This window comes from Schistocerca nitens, unplaced genomic scaffold (assembly GCF_023898315.1).
Source record: "Schistocerca nitens isolate TAMUIC-IGC-003100 unplaced genomic scaffold, iqSchNite1.1 HiC_scaffold_376, whole genome shotgun sequence".
In the NCBI taxonomy this organism is placed as follows: Eukaryota; Metazoa; Arthropoda; class Insecta; order Orthoptera; family Acrididae; genus Schistocerca; species Schistocerca nitens.
The window spans coordinates 1,498,256-1,522,908 of record NW_026045910.1 but is presented as its reverse complement, the minus strand read 5'-3'; the positions used below and the strand labels follow the sequence as shown (position 1 = coordinate 1,522,908).

Below are 24,653 nucleotides of genomic sequence, written 5' to 3'. Positions count from 1 at the left end.
TATTTCACAGAGCTTGGTGTATGAAGTTGTGGCAGAGGAGCTTGGTTACCACAAATTTTGTGCTAGGTGGGTTCCCAAAATCCTCACAGATGACCACCAAGAATAGAGACTGACTGCAGCACTTTGACTTAACTTGACTTAATTCCTTTGGCCCCTATGGGGGCATAGGGCATCCAGGAGAACTCACCATCCATCTCTGTCTTTGGTCATTCCTCACAGATGACCACCAAGAATAGAGACTGACTGCAGCACTTTGACTTAACTTGACTTAATTCCTTTGGCCCCTATGGGGGCATAGGGCATCCAGGAGAACTCACCATCCATCTCTGTCTTTGGTCATTTGCCTCAGTTCTGCCCAGGTTTTGCCAACTCTTTTTGCTTCCCCTTCCACTGTCCTCTTCCATGTGTCCCTAGGTCTTCCTCTCTTCCTTGTTCCCTGTGGATTCCATTCCAATGCTTCTTTCTCGATGGATCCATCTGGTTCTCTCAAGGTGTGCCCCCAACCAACCCCACTTTCTCTCTCATATCTGGTCTTCTATAGGTATCTGGTTCGTTATTCACCAGAGCTCCTCATTACATATGTTTTCTGGCCACCAGATATTCATGATGCATCAGAGACATCTATTTATGAAGCTATGTAACTGGGATGTTATCTTTTTACCCATTTTCCAGCTTTCACTGGCGTGCAGAAGGACAGCCTTCACATTTGTATTAAAAATACAGATTTTTGTTTTGTACGTGATATTTCTATTTTTCCATATTGGATACAATTGTATGAAGGCAGCATTTGCCTTTTTAATGCGGTTTTTCATGTCATCTCCAGCTCCACCATCTCTTGTCACTACACTACCCAGATACAGGAATGAGTCAACTGTCTCCCCCCACTGCTCCCCTATTAACAGTGGCACCTCCATGTTCCCTGAATTTACTCTCATTTCCTTTGTTTTGCCTGTATTTATCTTGGAGCCATCAGTCTCTGCTTCTTCTTTCAGCAAGTTTAATTTAGCTTGCATATCAGTCAGTCTTTGAGCTAATAAAACTATGTCGCCTGCAATATCCAAATCCTTCACACATTCATGGATCCCCCACTGGATTCCGTGTCTTCTGCCTGTGGTGACTCTTCTCATAACTGAATCTAGAACAAGTAGAAAAAGTGTTGGTGATAAAATGCAAGCCTGCCGGACTCCAGTTTTATGGGCTCTGTCATATTTCCCTTGTGGAGTACGAAAATTTGTAGCCATCATGTAGATCTTTTATTATGTTTAAGATCTACTGTGGTATGCCACACTTCTGTAAGACCTGCCAGAGCACTTTGTGTTTCATGGAATCAAAAGCCTTTTGAAGTGGTTCTCCCAACTCTATAGCTGTGCCTGTTGAGTTGTAAGCATCACCCCATCCTTGTTCTTAACTGGTCTTTCACGTCTGAAGTTCTTCATTGACAACCGTTTGGTTATATTGTAGGGATCTTTCATATTTCCTTGTCTTGCTGCCTCTTCTGCTAATTTTGCTTCCTCATCTATCCATTTCCTTTTATCTCAATGCAGCCATATTTTCACTTCACCTCTGTGTATTCTTTATGCGCTTCGCTCTTCTGCACTCTTGTCTTACAAAGATTTAACTTAAGTTTTAGTTCTTTCCTGTGGCTGATTTCATTCCATGTAGCATCAGAAATCCATTCCTTCCTTTGATGTGCCTTAAATGCTAAGATTTTTTCTCCCACATCTAAGTAACTGTCTTTGATTTTTTGCCAATATGTTTCATTTCCCTCTTCCATAAAGTTTTCTTCAGAGAGGACCTGGAATCTGTTTTGTAGTTCAATGGCAAATGTTTCTTAGATCTGTTGGTCTTTTAATCTTGCCACATCTATTTCCTTGCACCTGTGATTGAGCTTGGTACTATTTGCCACTATCTTCAGTTTGAATTCCACCAAAACAAGGTGGCAGTCACTTCCAACATCTGCTCCTCTTCTATTTCTGACATCTAACAGAGAGTGTTGGAACTTGTGGCTTATGACTATGTGGTCTATTTCATTTTCGGTAATGTGGTCTGGGGAAACCCACGTTATCTTATGGCAGTTACGATGTGGAAACAATGACTAGGTCATGTTCAGCACACTTATCTATCAACAGTTCACCATTTGCACTCCTCACCCCCACGCCATCCACACCCATTATACGTTCAAGACCTTCATTTTATGAACCAACTTTTGTGTTCAAGTCACCCATTAAGGCCATGAGGTGGCAGCCCCACCAGGATACTCGGGGGCTGTGGGCTGATAACCCGCACCACAAAAAAAATGCATATCACAGAAACTAAAAGGAGAAACAGCCGGATGGATCTTAAGGATGTGACCTTTGGCTTGTAAAGGAAAACCCTTATTGTTTTTTGGAATGTAAGGACATTGAGGGAGGTAGGGAGGCTAAGACATGTTGAAAAAGAGATGGAGAACTATCGACTAGATATATTGGGACTGAGTGAAATAAGGTTGCCAGAATCTGGGGAATTCCAAGCACAAAATGGTGGAGTGCTGCTGTATGTGGGTCAGACAGTTGAGGACATGATGCATAGGAATGGTGTAGGGCTCTTATGATCTAAGACTGCAGCACTGAGTTAAAAAGTTATCAAATGTATTGTAACTGAGGACGAGACTTGGATCAATCATGTCAGTAGTGAAATAAAAAGGCAGTTGATGGAATCGGGATATGCACATTCTGCCAAGAAAAGTAGGAAGTATTTGCAAACACTGACAGCACAAAAGATCCTCATTGACAAAGTTAAGGTGAATGATACAAAACAAGTGCCGGGGAAACCTTAGTGCAAAAGTTTTATTTTTGACGACAATGCACAACAACACACTGCAATCGTACCCAAGAGCTCCTATGGGGTTTTTGTATAGGAGGTGCCTGATCGTCCACCATACAGCCCAGATTTGGAACTGAGCATCTACCACCCCTTTCCAGCAATGTAGACATGACACACTACATAATGCTTTGACACTGACTCTGAACTGCATGCTGGTATGAGCCAATAGTTACAACTGCAGGCAGTAGATTTCTTCAGACACAGCATTGAAAAACTTGTGCCACAGCATATGTGCCTCAATTTGAAAGGCAATTATGTACAAAAATAGCTTCAAAGGGTACCTTTAATATGTGTATAATAAAATTTGGTTCTTCCATATTGTTAATTTTTTACACTAAAATGTTGTTATTTTCTGGATATAAGGATGTACAGGCTGATAAGTTTCACAGACATTTTCCTTAATGAATGCTAAACTCAGACTTAAAACAATACAGACACTGTGTATGACTGACTATGAACATTACTTAATGAGAGCTGTATATGGACTTTTTCCACAATGGCTTTTCTAGATTTACATAGGACAGTTATCAAAAAATGCTAAAATAGAAAGTTCTAAATCTACATGCATATTCTACAAGCAACTGTATAGTGGTGGATGGAACCTTGTACCTCTATTAATCATTCCCTTTAGTGTGCCACTCACAAATGGAGTGAAGGAAAAATGGCTGAAATGACTGTATGCCTCTGTGCTAGCTTTAGTTTTTATTGTCTTTTCTTCACAATCGTTAAGCAAAATTTACATCGGCAGCAGTAGAATCATGCTTCAGTCAACTGCAGATGCAGGTTCTCTAAATTTTCTCATTAGCATTTTGTGAAAAGAACATCTTGCCTTCAAGTTTTCCCATTTGAGTTCACAAAGCATTTCCATAACACTCACACATTGATCAAACCAATTTATTACATTCTCAACAACAACATCAAACACAGGAAAAGTAAGGAATGCAGACACACATTAGGGAACTTATTTATTTTGCATAACTCTGAGACATATATTCCTCCAGCTGTTCTTCCAGGAGCTGTTAATGAGAATCAATCATGATGTACATGTAAAAACATTTCTGCTGTCTGTTAGACAGTTTACTTCCATGGGAAGATTATTAAAGATATTTGTGACTGCATATTTCACTACCTTCTGTTCCTAAGTTAGATTCAGCAGAAAGACGTGCAGATAATTTTCCCTTTTAGTATTGTCATTGTGAATATCACTTTTACTCTTAACAACTATAATAGATTGTTGATAATAAATGTTATCGGTGAGTAAGTGTACTGCAAGGCTTAGTTGCCATACCTATTTGCTTAAACAAATACACTCATGATCAGAAAAGACATAACACCTTGAACAACTAGAGATAGGACATTTATATTCACAGGACATGTACATTAGTATATTCTGCAGAAATGATTAGCATTTCAGTCATCTCAGTTCAGCAAGTGTCCTGTTGCCTAATGGGCACAGGGTCCAACATGGGCCCTGATACCTTGTTCCATGTTTGATGGCATCAATGCATATTAGGCATTAATGGTGTCCTGTGGTATAGCCACCCATGATGCATTCACTTCATTTCAAAGTTCATCTTGTGATGGTTGGTATTGGATCACAGTGTTGCACCCATCGTTTCTCCAAATTACACGTATTTTTGATTGGTGACAAGTCTGATGATCTGGCAGGCCAAGGCACAAGACTGACATCCTGTGACACCACGAAGGTATGTGTTCATCCAAAAACATGTGATTATGGATTGCCTTGCTGAAAAATAGCGTCTGGAGTGTTGTGCAGAAAGGGTATGGCTTCGGGTTGCAGAATGTCATTCACATAGGTCACACAGATCATAGTGCCATGGACATGCACCAACTGTGATTTTTGGTTGTACGCAATAGCGCTCCACATCATAAGGCCTTGAGTTGGTGCTGTATGTCTTGTGTGAATGCAGTCACTGTGATACTGCTTGCCATGTATGTGGTGAACCAAAATGTGGCCATCATTTTCAAACATTTTGGATTTATCCAAAAACACTATCTGATGCCATTCCTGTTCGCAGTGATGTCACTCCATACACCATTGCTGTGTAGCATGATTCTGCACATTTGTCAAAGGTAGGCGGAGAAATGGATGATGTGCACATAACCCATGCTGTAATAAATAGTGATAGTCTTTCATCCCTTCTAGTGTACAATGTGTTATACTGTTCCACTGTTGCTCCAGAGCTGAGGAGTATGCACATAATGCCATTCAGATGAGGTGTCAGTCTTCTTGGAGGATGGTCTGGGTTGTGCAGGCTGACCCATCTCCTTGTGTTCACACAAGCAGCAATTTCCTGGATAGATCCATCACATTCTCTCATGCCAATAATGCACCCTCTTTCAAACTCACTGATCTGATGTTGCAGTTCACGCATACATCTGCGAGGCAAACTGCACGTCCACTCAAGTCACATTTCGATTTATAGAGACAACAATAGCCACAGGCACATTTTACTGGTAGGTGGTTTTGTACCTTGTTATCGATGTTGACCTCAAACCTGTGGGCCAACATGGTTCAAATGCTGATAATTTCTGCAGAACATACTAATGTATATGTCTGTGAATACAAGCATACTCTCTCTAGTCGTTCAAGGAGATCTGTTTTTTCTGAACTTGACTGTACATGCATCCAGGCACAAAAAAGCAGTGTGTGTTTTATGAGCCCTTGATCATTGCTCATCTTGGAGAAATAGGTCGTGAGAAAGGCTGTTTGAGATGGAAAGTGTTGAACAACTGTTCATTTGCAGGTCTCTGGCTCCTGTGTTTGTGCACCTAATTTTTGAGTACATGGTGCTCTGAGGGTGAACATGTAGAACAGAAATATACAGCATTCAAACATGTACAATTTGCCTAAGACCAGTAAGCATTGAGCAGCATTTTGAGGGTGGAAAAACCTATCATTGTTAAATAGCTATATTAGAAAGTTGCTCCAAAGGAGAGAGAGTTTTGTCGCAGATCTGAGCATAGTCAAAACCTGATTCACAAACAAAAGCTGAAAAACGCCAAAAAGAGCATAAGATGAGCAATGCAAGAAGCATCCAACGATGTTGAAAGTAAAATTCAGCCAACTGCTCTTACTACAGATCCTTTCCTGGAATAGTAAGGGGACTGAAATCATTTGTTCAGCCTCTCAGTGACTATTTTTGCATCAAATATGAAAATGGGGAGATGATGAAAATACTAAATTTGATCTTCTGAAACTGTTTCACTGAGGAAGTTTGCAATGAGGTTCCTCCTTTTAGTTAACACATGAATGCTGAAATGGCAAATATTGAGATAGGTGATCATTCAATGGAAACTCAACTAAAACTGCTCAGTAGTGGAAAGGCATTGGGCTGGATGAGATACATGTGAGATTCTAGAGATTATGAGGAAGAACCTGCTCCCCTTCTAACAGTAGTTTGTCATAGCTCACTGGAGCAATTAATTGTTACTAGCAACTGGGAAAAAGCATAAATCATTTTGTTTTCGAGAGTGGTGCACATTATTACAGGCATATATAATTGATGTCAGTCTGTTGTAGAAGTATGAACATGTTTTATGCTTGTAGAGTATGATTTTTTAGAGAACAAAAAGCTCCTACATAAACCAGCATAGATTCTACAAAAAAAGATCTTGCAAAATTCTGCTTGTCCTGTTCATCTGTGAGATCCACAGGGAAAGCTGAAAGTGCAAGGAATATACAGAGGGTCCATATAAGGGAAACAAACTTCAGTACAACGTTATAGAAAGAGACGTGGAAGCAGATCAAGATGAGATGGGAAACATGATACTCCAAGAAGAATATGACAGAGCACTGAAAGACCAAATGGAAACAAGGATTCTGGAATAGAATTACTAGAATTTCTTAGATATTTGGGAGAGCCAGCTATCATAAAATTATTCTTCTTGGTGTTTAGGATACATGAGATAAGTGAAATACCATCAGACTTCAAAAAGAATGTCATAATTCCAGTTCCAAAGGAAGAAGTGAATACTACCAAACCATATTGACATGAATACTACCAAACCATATTGACATGAATTACTTGAAGGAGAATGGAAAAACTGATAGAGGCTGACCTTGGGGAAGATTATTTTGGGTTCTGGAGAAATTTAGGAACACATGAGGCAATACTAACCTGATGGCTTATCCTTGAAGATAGGTTGAAGACAGGCAAACCTACATTTATAGCATTGGTAGGTTTAGAGAGAGCTTTTGACAATGATGACTGAGAGAACAAAAGGTTATTTACAACCTGAAGTGGAGTTAGTGCTGAAGAACATGAAAGGGAAGCTGTTGTTGAGGAGGGAGTGAGACAGGGTTATAGGCTGTCCCCAGTGTTAATCCTTGTACATTGATTAAGCTACAAATAAAATCAAGGAGAAACTTGGAAAGGCAATTAAAGTTCACAGAAAAGAAGTAAAAACTTTGAGGTTTGCTGATTACATTGTAGTTCTGTCACAGATGGCAAACGACTTGAAAGAGCAGTTGGAGGAATGGATAGTATCTTTATAAGAGATTATAAGATGAATATGAATAACAGTAAAACAAGGAGAATGGAATGTAGTTGAAATAAATCACTTGATAATGAGCTAATTAGTTTAGAAAATGAGACATTAAAGTAGCAGATGGGTTTTGATATTTGGACAGCAAAATAGCTGATGATGGCCAAAATGGGGGGCTACAAAATGTGCATTGACAGTAGCAAGAAAAGCATTTATAAAAAAGAGGAATTTGTTAACATCTGATATAAATTTAAGTGTTAGACAGTCTTTTCTGAAGATATTTGTCATCAGTGAAGTCTTGTATGGGAGTGAAACGTGGGTGATAAGCAGTTAAGACAAGATGAGAATAAAAGATTTTGAAATTTAGTACTATAGAAAAATGCTGAAAGTTACATTGGTATATTGAATAACAAATGAGCAGGTATATAAGTGATCATAGTTGGAATTTTCTGTGAGAGACAGAATGGTCACGAGAAAGCATTAGTGTTGTTATCATGCTGGGACTTGGAGATGAAGAGTACTGCTTTATCAGCACCTGACAAAGTTTAAAAGAGGCCTCCATCAGGTCATCTGTTCAAATCATGCAATATCCAGATGTTTAATGCATTCTGATGTGACAGTAGCCAGACTATTAAGTGCATGAGAACATAAGGGCTGGCATTCTTGTCATCAAGGTTACGGTTGACCATGCCTGACCACCACACCCTTTACATCTGCACCTGCCATCCAAGATCACGTAATAGACTAACTGCAGGATTCTGTGTAATTTTGCAGCAGACCGACTAAGGAATTACAGTCCCCCACATAGCTGGCTGTTAACACCAGAACACAAACAGCTGCATTTAGAGTGGTGACGTGACTAGAAAGCACGGAATTCTGATTAATAGTGCCATAATGTGTTCAGTGATGAAATGCAGTAATGCACTGCACCACCAGGATGACTGTTGTCAGTGAGTACAGCAGCAATGTTGTGAGAGGTCCTGTGTTTCTGCTGTTTTGGACCAAGCAGAGTAGTGCAGTGGCTAGCACACTGGACTCACATTCAGAAGGATGACGATTCACACCCACATCCAGTCATCCTGATTTAGGTTTTCTGTAATGTCCTTAAATTGCTTAAGGCAAATGCCAGGATGGTTCCTTCCAAAGGACACAGCTGATTTGCTCCTCAATCATTTCCTGATCCGATCTTGTACCCAGTCTCTAATGACTTCATTGTCAACGGGACATTAAACACTAATCTCCTCCTTCTCCATTGTTTTGGATAGGTACAGTGATGTTATTCCTAGTGTTTTGTTGTGAGGAACCATCAGGTATGACTTCAGGTTATGGTTGGTAGAAGTTAAGGGAACTCTGACTGCAGAACAGTACATCATGGACATCCTGCATCCCCGTATGTACACTACGTGGTCAAAAGTATCCGGACACCTGGCTGAAGATGACTTGAAAGCTCATCGTGCCCTCCATCGTTGATGCTGGAATTCAATATGGTGTTGGCCCACCCTTAGCCTTGATGACAGCTTCCACTCTTGCAGGCATAAATTCAATCAGGTGCTGGGTTTCTTGGGGAATGACAATCCATTCTCCATGGAGTGCTGCACTGAGGAGAGGTATCGATGTCTGTCAGTGAGCCCTGGCACGAAGTTGACGTTCCAAAACATCGCAAAGATGTTCAGTAGGATTCAGATCATCACTCTGTGCAGGCCAGTCCATTACAGGGATGTTATTGTCATGTAACCACTGCGCCATGGGACGTTCATTATGAACAGGTGCTCGATTGTGTTAAAAGATGCAATCTCCATCCCCGCATTGCTCTTCAACAGTGGGAAGCAAGAAGGTGCTTAAAACATCAATGTAGGCCTGTGTTGTGATAGTACCATGCAAAACAACAAGGGGTGCAAGCCCCCTCCATGAAAAACACAACCACACTGTAACACCACCACCTCCGAGCTTTGCTGTTGGCACTGCACACAGTGGCAGACGACATGCACCAGGTATTCGCCATACCCACACCCTGCCATCAGATCACCACATTGTGTACTGTGATTAGTCAATCCACACAACGTTTTTTCACTGTTCAGTCATCCAATATTTATGCTCCTTACACCAAGCGAGGCATCGTTTGTCATTTACTGGCATGATGTGTGGCATATCAGCAGCTGCTCAACCATGAAATCCAAGTTTTCTCACCTCCCGCCTAACTGTCATAGTGCTTGCAGTGGATCCTGATGCAGTCTGGAATTGCTGTGTGATGGTCTGGATAGATGTCTGTCTATTACACATTACGACCCTCTTGAACCATCGGCAGTCTCAGTCAACAGACGAGGTCAGCCTGTACACTTTTGTGCTAGATGTGTCCCTTCATGTTTACACTTCACTATCACATCAGAAACAGTGGACCTAGGGATGTTTAGGAGTGTGGAAATCTCGCGTATAGATGTATGACACAAGTGACACCAAATCACCTGATCACATTCGAAGTCCATGATTTTGGCAGAGTACCCCATTCTGCTCTCTCACGATGTCTAATGACTACTGAAGTTGCTGATATGGAGTACCTGGCAGTAGGTGGCGGCACAATGCACATAATATGGAAAACCTATGTTTTTGGGGGTGTTGTTGGTTGTTTTTGGGGAAGGAGACCAGACAGCGTGGTCATCGGTCTCATTGGATTAGGGAAGGATGGGGAAGGACGTCGGCCATGCCGTTTCAGAGGAACCATCCCGGCATTTGCCTGGAGTGATTTAGGGAAATCACGGAAAACCCAAATCAGGATGGCCGGATGCAGGATTGAACCGTTGTCCTCCTGAATGCGAGTCCAGCGTCTAACCACTGCGCCACCTCGCTCGGTTTTTGGGGGTGTCTTGATACTTTTGACCACATAGTGTACCTCTAATGCAACAATATCATGCTGCCATTCTTCAACAGGAAAATGCTTGTACACAAATGGCACATGTCTATTTTTACTGTCTGCAAGATGCTGAGGTACTTATGTGGCCATTAAAATCTCACATCTGTCACCAACTGAACATATATGGAGACAGCTCAGAGATTGACTTTATCGCAGTGCCAGTATACAGGATACTGAGGAGTAGCTACAACAGCTGTGGGCTAGCTTGCCTCAGTAGAAGATACAACGGCTTCATGAGACTCTTCCAAACTGAATCAGTGCATGCAATCAGATCAGAGGAGGCACAATGTCATACCAAGTGGGCTCACATTGCTAGTGTCTTTACAAATTTGGCTTGATATTGTAATTACTGAAACAACATTTAAAACCCTCTCAAACCATTTAGTTTCATTTTGCTTCCTCCTCTCCTTCTGGGTGCTTCATTTTTTTGTCATTCGGTGTATAACTGATAATATGAAATAACGTCAGTATTACACAAAATCTGACTTTTGCACAACTTCAGTGCTGTAATATGATCAATGTAAATTAGTGTTTTAAAACGATTTTTCTAATTTTTCTATGTAACAATGTGTGGCTACAGTAGACTAATAATTTCATAGCCTCCTCAGTGTATTGAACATTTATATGTTTGGTGACAATTAGCTATAATCTTTTAAATGAAAATACGTTTGAAATTTTTTTCTTTATCCCACATCCATTTCATTTGGACCTGTGGAGGGTGCACTAGCATGTCATTCTTTTCCTCTGTAGATATTTTCTATGTATTATTGTTTTCTGGCATGTTGTACATCCTACAGGATCTTCTCACAATGGATCTATGAGAGGAAGAATATATATAATATGAAATCTAATCTAATCATGTGTAGGATACTGAGAAACTGCCGACAGGAGACATGACATACAAAACACTTCTACAGCCCATATTTGTATATTGCTGAAATGCATTGAATCCATATCAGGTAAGATGAACAGGGGGCATTAAAAATATACAAAGAAAGTTGCTGGAAATGATAATGGCCTGACAGAGAGAGTGTGACAGAAATGTTGGAAAAAGAAAGCTAGCATAGACTCAAAGGAAGATGTCATGCATGTTGCAACAACCTGCTTATAAAAATTCAAGAACCGCATTTCATGACAGGAGCTACAAATATTCATCAGCTCTCTATCTATCTATATAATAGGGATTGTACAAACAGAATTAAATGTATAACAGCTAGCACGGAGTTGTACAAGCAGTTGTCCTTCCCACACACTGTCCATGAATGGGACAAGAAGAAACCTTAATACAGTATGTTGTACAATAAATGTACTATCTGCCACATTCTTCACAGTAATTTGCTCAGTATGGGTGTAGAAGTATATGTTTATAGCAGTTTAAGGATAACTAATAATTAATGTAGTTTCTAACAGTTGCTTCACTTTGTTACTATACAACCTGATACATTCTACATGCCTGAAGGCTCTCCTCCTGATAAGATCTACAAAACATTATTTGCATCTAATCTATATACATACTGTGGAAGCCACCATGTGGTGCATGGCAGACAGTACCTTGTACCACTACTAGTCAGTTCCTTTCCTATTTCATTCACAGGGGGAAAATGACTGCTATACACCTTCGTATGAGCCCAAATTTCTCTCGTCTGATCTTTGTGGTCCTTACTTAAAAATGTAAATGGGTACCAGAAGGATAGATCTACAGTTGTCCTCAAAAGCTGGTTCTCTAAATTCCACAATAGTGCCTCTTCAAAAGGACATTGTCTTTCCTCCAGGGATTCTCATTTGAGTTAATGAAGCATTCCTGTAATACCAGTAACAAATCTAGCAACACATCTCTGAATTGCTTTGATATCTTCCTTTAATCTGACTCAGAGGGGATACCAGACACTCAAGCAGTATACAAGAACAGGCCCCACTAATGTTCTATATGCCATCTCCTTTATAGGTATGTTGCACTTCTCCAAATTCCCCAAATAAAATGAAGTTGAGCATTCACCTTTCCTACTACCAATCTGACACACTCATTCCATTTTGTATCACTTTGCAACATTATGACTAGATATTTAAACAATGTGTCTGTGTCAATCAGCACATTACTAATGTTGTACTCAAACATATTGGATTGTTTTTCCAAATCAGCTACAATAGCTTACATTTTCTTACATTCAGAGCCAGCTGCCATTCATCACACCACCTAGAAACTCTGTCTAAGTCACCTCATATCCTAATACAGTCACTCAAGAACAACGCCTTCCTGTACCCCACAGCATCATCATGAAACAGTTGCAGATTGCTGCCCACCCTGTCCACCAGATCATTTACGTATACAAAAAATAATAGTGTTGTTACCTATCGCATTTCCCTGGTGGACTCTGATGATTCCCTGTTCACTGATGAGCACTCACCATTGAGGATAAAAAACTGGGTTCTATTACTTAAAAATTCTTTGAGCCACTCACATATCTGATAACTTAATCCATTTGCTCGGACATTCGTCAACAGTCTGCAGTGGGGCACCGTGTCAATCACTTTCTGGAAATCTAGGAATATGGAATCTGTCTGCTGCCCTCCATCCATGGTTAGCAGGATACCACGTGAAAAAAGGGCTAACTGAGTTTCGCACAAGCGATGCTTTCTAAATCTGTGCTGATTTGTGAACAGAAGCTTTTCTGTCTTAAGTAAATTTATTATATTTGAACTCAGAATGTGTTCAAGAATTCTGTAGCAGACCAGTGTTAAGGACATTGGTCTGTAATTAAGTGGGTCCATTCTTTTACCTTGCTTATATACAGGAGTCATGTGCACTTTTTTCTAGTCACTTAGTATTTTGGGTGGGAAGAGAGATTCACAATAAATGATAAGCAAAGGGAGGGGCCAAAGCCACAGAATACTCTCTGTAAAACCAAATTGGGATTCCATCTGGACCTGGTGACTTGTTTCCAACTCTTTCAGTTGCTTCTCTATGCCAGGGATCCCTATTTCTATGTTTCCCACATGGAGTCTGTGTGACAGTCAAACAATGGTATATTTGTATGATCCTCTTGATAAATGATTTCGTAAATGTGAAATTTAAAACTTCAGCTTTCCTTATGCCATCTTCTACCTGGTTGATGAGTGAGTAGATAGAAAGAGAGAAGCCTTCACCCACTTAGTGATTTTATGTATAAACAAAATTTTCTCGGGATCTCAGCACAAGCTTTTGCTAAGGTACTATAGTGGAAGTTATATGCTTCACACATTGATCTTCTTCCAGAGGCATGACTTTCTATTAACTTTTGACTGGCAACCTTTGCTCTTTCTTTCTTGAACTGTGAATGCAACAATATCTGTTTCCTCAACATTTTATGAATTTGATTATTAAACCATGGAAGGTCTTTTCCATCCTTAATCCACTTACATGGCACATACATCTGCAGAGTGTGATTTACAATCAGTTTAAATTCTGCCCGTAATTCCTCTATCTCTGTCACATTGGAACTAAATGATGTACATTCATTGTCTAAATGGGATGCTAACAACTGCTTTGACTTCAGTAACCATTGTCGCTATGGTGATACCATGAACAGTAATCCCTGTCTCTATACTAACACTGTTGATAAGGTCAGGCCCGTTTGTAGATACAAGGTCTAAATTACTTCTGTTGCATTTGGTTTGTCTTACCAGTTGTTCAAGGCAGTTTTAGGAAAAATGTTACCAAAAGTACTTCAGAAGACTGTCTGGTGTACCACTTGCATTGAATCCACAGATGTTTCTGTCTATACGCAATAGATTAAAGTATCATCCAACATACTGTATGATCTGGGTATTTCTGCATTATTAAGCATAGACTTTTCTTGAATAATTCTAAAACTGTTACAGTGGAATCAAGTGGATGGTAAAAACAGCTGATAATTAACTTGAGTTCACCTAGTCCTGCTACTCATGTCTAGTAAATTCAGACTCATTTTCGACCTCAGTAGATATAACATTTTTGTTGACAATAATGAACACTCCCCCTCCTGTGGTAGCTAATCTGTCTTTTGGATAGACATTCTGTGCTTCATACAATGAAATTGTTCTGAATGTAGTAACTGAATGCTACTATTAATTCAGCCTGTAGATCCACAATAGCAGAAGAATGTTTACCTGCCATAGTTCCTTAAAGGTGGTCAATTACATGCTTGATAATTAAACACTTGCACATGCCAGGGCACACTATAACAGAAATGAAGCAACACAATAAGGAATAACAAGTAACATTTATTAAAAGTATGTCACAAAATGGCATGTAGTTTCAGTACAATTTGATGCATGGCGCTTGATGTCCTAAACATAATACAATGGGATCTACATAAGTTTTGCTGTCTCTTAGCAGTCTGCAGTGTTGCCACAATAACTGATAGTAACATGCAGACACATTTGACAGACCAAATAATTCATAAACAGCGACTGCTAAGTTGGAAGGTAATCTTTGGAGTACTGTAATGAGCTGAATAATGGCTGGCTTATAATTGTGTGAGTGCCCACAGCATGTTGTGTTCTTGTGCCAGTCTGTGGAAAGATTTCCAGGATTGGTACACAACAGAATGAATGAATGTTTCACGCAAACTGCCCTCCTTAGCCAGGCAGCCAGCAGACCTCAGTTTGGAACTTGAAGAAATAATTGCTTTACACATGACTGCAAGTAGCAGCATATGCACAGTACACCACCACCGTGCTGCTCGTAACACACTTTTTATCTTGCTCAACTGTACAGTTGATTTTTAAAATAGAGTTGCACAATCAGTCAAAGTGACATGTGGAAATGGGTGAGTGGGGTAGGAGGACTGGAGGGATGGGTGTTGTACAATGATGTACTTTTTAAATTATCATTGGTATTGTATAGTTAGATCATATTTGTTCAATATTCTGCTGTATTTTTACTCCAAAGGAAAGAATAATATAGGTTATCACACATTATGTTTTTAGCGTTTGATATTTAGTGTGTTCTGAGTAAATGTAGAATTATATCTGTTTCTCTCAGAAGTAGAAGACAGAATCATACTGACCTAATTGTGAAGCATACTGTTGGAAAATGAATTCTTATACATAATGTAGAACATTTGTACAAGTTGTACTTTCAAAATTCTCTTTCTACTTAGTATGCATTTACTATCCATTTCTGTTCATTTTAGACAAAGGAAAAATCCAGGATGGAATGTAACAATATTATGAAAAGGGTAGTTGCCACTCACCATATAGCAGAGATGCTGAGTCACAGATAGGCACAACAAAGACTGTCAGAAAGTGAGCTGTTGGCCAACAAGGCAGTGTTCAATAGTGATAAGGCCATAGGCATTCCCAAAACCCAATGAATTACAAACCAACAACCTCCTTCCTAGTCACTATGACCAACTATATCCTCACCCACAATTTCTTCTCCTTTGAAGGCACTACCTGCAAAGAAATCCGAGGTACAGCTATGGGACCCGCATGGCGCCATCCTATGCCAACCTATTCAGGGGCCATCTAGAGGAATCCTTCTTAAGCACTCAGAATCCCAAACACCTCACCTAGTTCAGATTCACTGATGACATCTTCATGATCTGGATCGAGGATGAGGACAGCCTATCCACATTCCTCCAGAATCACACCTTCTCCCCCATTCACTTCACCTGGTCACACATAACCCAACAAGCCACCCTCCTAGATGTTGACCTCCACCTCCACCTCTGTCCCTATCAGACCTACCAGAAACCAGAAATACCTCCACTTTGACAACTCCTACACATTCCATAACAAGAAGTCCCTTCCATACAGCCTAGCCAACCATGGTTGTCACATCTGTAGAGACAAAGCAGTCTCTCTTGAAACATACTGAGGGTCTCACTGAGGCCTTCACAGATCATAATTACCCTCCAAGCATTGTACAGGAACAGATCTTCCATGCCTTTCTTTCCAGTCACACAACACCTTCCGAAGTCCTACCATCCTGCCACAGAGGAGCAGTCCCCTTGTGACTTAGTACCACCCAGGACTGGAGCAACTGAATCACATTCTTCGCCAGAGTTTTGACTACTTCTCATTGTGCCCTGAAATGAGGAATATCTCATCCCTCCCACAGTGGCATTCTGCTGCCTACCAAACCTACACAATGTCCATGTCCATCCCTACACAGCCTCTGCTCCCCACACCTTGCCTCATGACTCTAATCCATGTAACAGAGCTAGATGCAAGACCTGTCCCATACAACCTCCCACCACCACTTACTCCAGTTCGGTCACAAGCATCACCTATTTCATCAAAGGCAGGGCTACCTGTGAAACTAGTCATGTGATCTACAAGAAAAGCTGCAATCAATTTGCTGCATTCTACATGGACATGACAACCAACAAGCTGTCTATCTGCATGAATAGCCACCAACAAACTGGGGCCAAGAAACAGATGAACCACCCCATTGCTGAGCACACCATCCAACATGAAGTTCTTCATTTCAATGACTGCTTCACAGCCTATGCCATGTGGATCCTTTTCACCAACACCAGCTTTTCAGCATTGCACAAGTGGTAACTCTCCCTGCAATATATCCTACATTCTCGTAACACTCCTGGCCTGAACCATTGTTAGTCATTGTCTTTACCCATCTAGCCTCTTCCCTGTTCCAATTCTTCACAGCCCTCTATTCCACCAACACACCCTCATTCCTTTTACTTCTCTCCTTTCCCACAATCCTCCACTCCCCCTTCCCCTTCTGTACTCCATCTAACCTCCTGGCTGCACCTAGCTGCCCTATCCTCTCTCCACCTCATCTTGGTATGCTCCTACAATTAGCATTTTACTGTCCTCCATCTCTACCCTGCTATCTCTTCCCCTCCCCTTCCCCGCCTTCTCCTTATGCCCACCACCTAGCTGTCTCTTCCATCATGTGCTGCTGCTCACAGTCTGGCTTCAGCTACTAGAGATTGTGATCACATGTGTGAGTTGTGTTTGTGTGAGTGTGTGTGTTGCTTATTTTCAACAAAAGCCTTGTTGGCCAAAAGGTCACTTTCTGACAGTGCCTATCTGTGACTCAGCATCTCTGTTCATTTTAAGTGATAATGGTAGTTATTATAAAAATTGGAAAGAATTATCTGTCATTAAAAAAAGAAATCTATTTATAAAATAGTGCATGGACCTCAACCACAGAGATTAGATTTAGAATTCTAGACACATGCTGTCTACAGCTCACCTGACTGTTACCTTCTATTTACAGCTGTTGCTGATCTTCTCATCTTGATTCTCTGGGGTGTTCAGTACGCAGTTACACTGGCAGACAATGTAGCATTTGCACAGGTCATTGCTGGCCAATATTTATCAGATGGGCATGCAGCACTTGGATATTCCTATTGGTCAGTATGAAGTCATCCATAGTAACTACTAGTATTGTAATTTACTTTAGTAAGCCCCAGCACCATCTCCTTAGCACCTGAACAATTCCTTGCAGCACAATGCAACATTGTTAAAACACATAGTTATTACTAATAAATTTATCACTGGGAAATATGGAAGGAAAGAAAAAAATCTGTTAAAATAAACATATGCTTTTAGTGGACATTGAATTAGAAAAGACATCGAAAGCAGTCAGCCATTAAAAATTATGAAGAGCTGATTTTAAAATTCTAATTCTTGGTTAGATTTTGTTGCTTTTATTTATTTTTAATATTTTGTTATTCTTTTTAAATTTTATTTTAACACCCAGAAGAAAAAAAATTCTAAATCCAAAAGCTAAATACTTATTGTTACATATTACGTATCAGAATGGCAGAAAATGCTGCATGATGAACATATAAAGTGAAGCTTCAATCCCTGAAAAAACTGACAGGTGCAATATTTCTTAATGATTGTATGTTTTTGCTGCACATGGAAGACTGAGGACTGAGACATATTCTTAGAGGAACCTAGAAAACAGAAATTACGTGAATGAAACAATAAGTGTTGGGTGGATATGTGCTATCATTCCGTCATGACTGACAATGTGCTGAAAACCTATGTTGCACAGCACTGAAAATTGAGGTTCAGATGTATGTGGAACACTCAACTTGCAGAATGGTTTGTAATTCTGCCAACATCACTGATTAAGGCTTATAGGAAACAGGCAAATACAAAAAATTATTTGATTTGCATTTTATCAACTAAGAAAGTGCACCAAAATGAAACCACTCAAAAGAGCCTTCAGCTTATGAAAGACCGCACTTAGATTAAAACCTGAAGACAAGAGTGATGCAAATTGCACATTTTAATCTTTGACTTCATATTTCTGGAAATGTCTTTGTACATGAAATTGGCAGATGTCACACTCTTTAATTTCCTCATCAAATAATGGAGACATAATGGGCAGTGGAGTGAATGGCAGCTTACTGTGGCCCACCAAGTTAAACAACAGCAATAAGAAAAATTCTGTTTGCTTATGTTGCTCCATTTGCTATTGGTGAAATTCTTCTTGCTGCCCAAAGGAACTGGATGACTGGTGCCTCCACACTGAATGGAAAGTTCTTCTGAAATTCACTGTTCCAATGCTGTGGCAGCAAAGTGGACACAAAATGAAGTGAGAAAATTCATCATCAGTTTGGGTTAGTCCAAATAACTCCATATACTATGCTCGATAACCAGACCGAGTAAGGTTGTCAGTGACACAATAACTACCAAGACTGTTAATGTGCCTATCATTACTGAGACCAAAGCTGGATGTCATCAGCAAATAAGCACCAACCATAACTCAGGCAGTACATAAATTAACAGATCCCTGGCCAGCAAGTGATGTGAGTGAGTAAAAGTTTGGAACACAATTAAGAGTGGATATGACATCATCATCAGTATTCTGCCCTATGGCATGTAGCATATAGCTCCCCATGCACTCCTGTCATTTGCTACCCTCTTCATTTTCTGATAATTGTTTCCTATCCTCATACAAGCCACCACCTGGTATCTTTTGCATCCTCTTCTTCTTTTGCCATTCACTATTCCCTCCATAGCATCCATTAGTAATCAATCTCTTCTCATCCAGTGCCCTGATTACTTTTAAAATTTCTCTCTCTTACCCCACTCTTCTCAGCTCCTCCTTATTTCTTACTTCGTCTACTCTTTCATCCTCTTCCAAACCCACATCTCAAATGTTTATATTCTTCTTTCTTCCTCTTTCCCCAGTGTACATCTCTCAGCTCCATTTAATACCATGTTCCATATAATGCACTTAGCCAGTCTCTTCCTCAGGTCTCTGTCCATGGACTCACAGAGAAGCCTCCTCTTCTTATTAAGTGCCTTCTTGGCAATTGCTATCTGTTTTGTCACCTTCTAATTACTTCTCATGTTATCCGTAATTGGTTGGTTGGTTTGGAGGAGGGGACCAAACAGCAAGGTCATCGGTCCCATCCATAATTATGCTTCCCAGATTTTGAAAGCAATAAATTGTTCTATTATCTTCCTATTCTAACTTTATAGCTCTTCTCACTTTTCTTGCACTTATCACCATATACCATATTTTTTGTCTTTTTCTTATTAATTCTCATTCCAAATTCCTCACAAGTCTTCTTTAATTCTTTTAACATTCCAGTCATAGTTTCTTCACTCCCTGCCAATAACACCATATTATCTGCAAGTCAAATACATTCTGTCCTCCTACCACCAACCTGCACTCCTCTTTTGTATTTCAAACATTTCTGAATAATATGCTCTAAATATATGTTAAACAGTATGGGGAAGACACAGCAGCCTTGCCTCACTCCTCTTCCAGTTGTGCTTTCCTCTATCATCTTGTTCACAATCTGTCTTCATATTTTCTGCTGTAGATATAGATTACTAATCAGCATTCTATCCCACCAGTCAACAGCTTTCTTTCTTAGAATATCCATTAATTTATTCCACTGTGCATTATTGAAGGCTTTCTCCAAGTCTATGACAACAGTATAACCTTCTCTTCCTCTTTCAGTGTACCTCACATCTAGAATTCTCAGCAGTCCATTTGCATCTCTTGTGCCTTTCGTTCTTCTAAATCCAAACTGTTCCTCTGCAATACTTTTTTTTCCAGTCTTCTGTGAGGTCTTCTATTTATCACCCAAAGTAGAGCTTTTGCTACATGAGAAATAAAACTTATGGTTCTAAAATCCTCAAATTTCTTCGCATTGCTTTTCTTCTCAGTTGGTGTCATTATTGCCAAAAGAAAGTCAATGACTATTCACCTTTCTCATATGTCGCATTACATAAATAAGTGAGTCATTTTGCACCACTACTCCTAGGGCTCTTAAACAACTTGTCTCGTAATCCATCAATTCCACTTGCTTTGTGATTCTTCATCTCTCTTAAAGCCATTTTTGCTTCTCCTTCCATGACTCAGCAACATTTGTCCTCTTCTATAACTCTCATCTCCTCTTCTAATACAATATTGTTTGGGTTTTGATCAGCCTGATGTAGGCACTCTACACATTCTTGCCACCTTCACAACACTTCCTTTGGTTTATTAACCACTGTACCATTACTTTTTTTCTGTTCCCATACTTGCCCTGCTTTTCTTTGCTTCAAAGACTAGGCCAGCAGCTAATCTATACATCATTTTGTATTTTATTTCTCTTCATTTCTCTATTTCTTTATACCTCTCTTTCATCTACATCTTCCTTGCCTGTTCTGTTTTTCTCCTTTATTCATTATTCAGCATTCTGTACAGTATTTTCCCTTCCTCAGTCCTACTTCTTCCATTTCCTTCTTTCTTCTGTATTACCCATTCTTTCCACATTCTTTCAAACTTCCTCACCCCTATAACTTATCCTGCAGATTCCTTAAGGTTTTGTCTCATCCTCTTCCATTTTTCATCCACACTCTCTTCATTGGGTCCTCTATCCCATTTTGACATAAATGTGTTTTCCAACTCGGCGTCATTGTCTTCCTCCTTTAGTCTTTCTATGTCAAATGCTATGCCATTCTTTATGCAGTTTTTGTACTTTTTGCAAATTATGATGTAATCATTTTGGTATCTGTTATCATTCAACCTAGAGATCCATGTATATTTTCATCTTCTCTGATGTTCAAACAATGTGTTTCCAGTCATAAGACAATTTTCTCTGCAGAAATTAATGAACCTTTCACTCCTCTCATTCTTATTTCTAAATCCAAATCTTCCAAAGATTCCATCTTCTTTTCCCCCTGCTGCCGCTACATTACAATCCCCCATTATGATGATGCAGGCATTTCTTTTTCCTTTACCCATAATGTCTTCAATCTTTTTATAGTATTTCCCTACTTGTTCATCAGTGTGTTGAGTTGTTGGTACAGGGTGACAATTATTGAGCTACATGAAAAAAAGTGAATTATTTACAAATTACAGCATGCACACAGTTTATTTAACATGTAAATGCCGCTACAGATATTTGGATTTATATTATGATATGTTTGATATGCCCACCATCTCTCTCTCTCTCTCTCTCTCTCTCTCTCTCTCTCTCTCTCTCTCTCTCTCTCTCACGCGCGCGCACACACACACACACACACACACACAAACACACACACACACACACAAACACCAAAAGATTTTGTATTCTGACATACAAAAACATTTCATGCCCACATTGCGTGATTATATAATCGATACAATACAACAATATTAGATGTAATGGTTATTAAAGATTTAATGGAACACAAGCAAACATGGATAAGACTGGAAGGAAAATCAACTGTGCATAGCCTATTACAGGGAAGATCTTTAGGGCAATGAAGGAAAATCTGCATATGAGAGAGAGAGAAAGAGAGAGAGAGAGAGAGAGAGAGGGAGAGAGAGAGAAGACAGACAGAGAGAGAGAGAAGGAGTGAGAGAGGATTGAAGCTCATTCATCCTATATGTCAGTCTTCAGCACTACAACTAGAGATAGGACATTCTTATTGCCAAGGGGACTTTCACTAACCTTAACTGAGTAACCACTTAAGCTGTCCAGTGATAGTGAGGTAGAACGAACTATCCTTTCTTCCAGGAGTGCTAGTTCTGCAAGTTTCGCAGGAGAGCTTCTGTGAAATATGGAAGGTACTGGCAGAAATGAAGCTGTGAGGATGGGATGTGAGTTGTACTTGGGTAGCTCAGTTGGTAGAGCACTTGCCTGTGTAAGGCAAAGGTCCTGAGTTTAAGTCTCAGTCTGGCATACAGTTTTAATCTGCCAGGAAGTTTCAAAGCAGGTGGAATTTGCCTAAGAGCAATCACAGTCAAAAGCAACTCCAATTTCCCTAATACATGTACACCTGGTGACCATCACATGACTGGAAACATTGGTACATTAGGACCAGATTTCCTACACAATACAGTACACTTTGGAGACACTTTCTAGTGTAAAGGGAACCACTGATTATGCGTACTACTTCATAACATTACTGTTCTAAGCTGAGTTGTGCCTGGTGCCAAATATTGAACAAAACTTGGTGTTGAAGGTTGATGAAGGATACAAACTTTTAGGAGAAAATTCCATGAAACTTGGTGCATTGAGTAGGCTCAAGTGATCAGGACCAAAAATGAAAACTTGGCAACATTGGGCAGTTTTGAAATGAGCCAGAGCTAGAGTGAAGATATTTTTAGACCTTCAGTATTCAAAAACCTTTGAGTGTCAGTAATAGACATAAACAGTATTTAATAAGGTAATGGACCAGCACTTAAGGTGCACTAGACTGTCTTTATGTTACAGTATCTACTGAATGTGGAGAGTCCATCTATACCAGAATATTGCGGAGATTGGGAACAGTTCAGGGCATCATTTTAGGAAGTCCATTGTGTCCAACATTTTGCCCACAACACCGAAAATAGCTTTTCATTGTCCACCCAATCTCTGTGATGTCCTTGTCAGGCCCTATGCTCCTTCTGGACACATTTCCCTACCTATGGCTCCTACCCCTCTGACCATTCCCACTGGTAGACTTTCCCTGTGCACCCTCCTACCACCATCTGTACCACCCCTCTAACTGCCAAAACACATGCTATCAAAGGGAGAGACACCCGTGAAACAACACGTGTCATTCACCAGCTGTTATGAAAACACTGTTTGGCCTTTTACATCGGTGTGACTACCACCAAATTATCAGTTAGGATGAATGAGATAGGCAGAGGCTGGTAGTCATAATTCGCAATATCCTATTGCGGAGCATTCTTTGCAACATGACAGTCATGACCTCAGTTTCACCACATGTCATCTGGATTCTTCCCCCAGACAAACATCTCTAAGAACACTACAGGTGGGAACTGGCATTATGACATGTCCTTGCTTCTCACTACCCACCTGGCTTTAATTTACATTAATTTCTTCCTGTATGGTAAGTCTCCCCTGACATGGGATTCTGGGCGACTTTTCTGAATTGTTCCCGCTTTCTAAACCTCACTAGTCCTCTTCCTTCACCCATCATCCTTCCTCTTTATCCCTTCAGCCAAAAGAAGGAACCAATGGCTCTGAAAACTTGCAACTTCAAATATCTTTATGTGTGTGCTCTCCTGCTGCTGCTTAGTGAGTAGACTTTTTATCTATCCAGTTACATTATATTTTCAAAAATTGATTCTTTTCATATTTTTGTTATTCTAAATGAATCTGTTAATTTATCTAAGCATATTAAATTTCTTTAATTCAAATTTCAGGCTGGTGCTTGTGGCCATGTTCATAAACATTTCTAGCATAGCTGTGCTGGGCTTCCGAGAGTACTTGCTACGCATTGAGCCTCCACCTCCAACAATTAATCCAGATGATCAAAACACAGATGGTGCTATATTTCTGTACTAATATGTGCTGTGCAGAGTAACACATAATCTTTTCCAGGTGGAAATGAGAAATAATTTTTCATGTTGTGAATGAGAATGGATGATATTTTTACTTTGCAAGTCTGGAAGCTAAAATATTTTCAACTGCAAATTGCAGTAGAAGTTATCTTCTATTTCATAAGTTAAAAGTGAGGTTTCTTGCAGTTGCAAATATTTCAGTATTAGATACTGCCAGATCAGAATTTGCAATGACAATTTATTAACTAGTAAGCGGTGGTGCAAAGCTAAGTACAGCATGAGGACTGTTACCAATTTCTTCATATTAAAGAACACAATAAATAGTAAAGAAGGCTTGGAAGTGGACTGTGAAATGTTTGTATTTAAAGATATTTATATTTAAGAACATTATGTACATGTATTTTTAAAATGTTTTACTTGTAAATACATATAAACTTCAGAAAAATAGTCTTTAAACATAAATTTATAGCTGACCAACACATAGTGTCTTCTTCAATAAAACAAATTATTTATTTATTTGTTTTTATTTTTTGTCCGTCATGCAAAAGAATCTCTCTTCTTACTTGACAGAATATTCCTTTTCAAATATCTCTTGCTTTATTTGGTGGTTACTGTAATATTTAAAATATCCAATAGTATCAGGGACCT

At 39.7% G+C, this 24,653-nt stretch overlaps 1 protein-coding gene across 2 annotated transcripts in view; it reads left to right on the top strand.

Moving 5' to 3' along the window:
• The window catches only part of LOC126229613 (uncharacterized), a 156,291-nt gene extending 131,894 nt beyond the window's left edge, over positions 1-24,397 (top strand). For both annotated transcript variants that reach the window (XM_049942356.1, XM_049942355.1), the window contains exons 5-6: positions 17,490-17,625; positions 23,868-24,397. In XM_049942356.1, the coding sequence (XP_049798313.1) occupies positions 17,490-17,625; positions 23,868-24,009 (278 nt within the window). In that variant the 3' untranslated portion in view covers positions 24,010-24,397. The remainder of the gene's footprint in view (positions 1-17,489; positions 17,626-23,867) is intronic.
• The last annotated feature ends 256 nt before the right edge of the window (positions 24,398-24,653 follow it).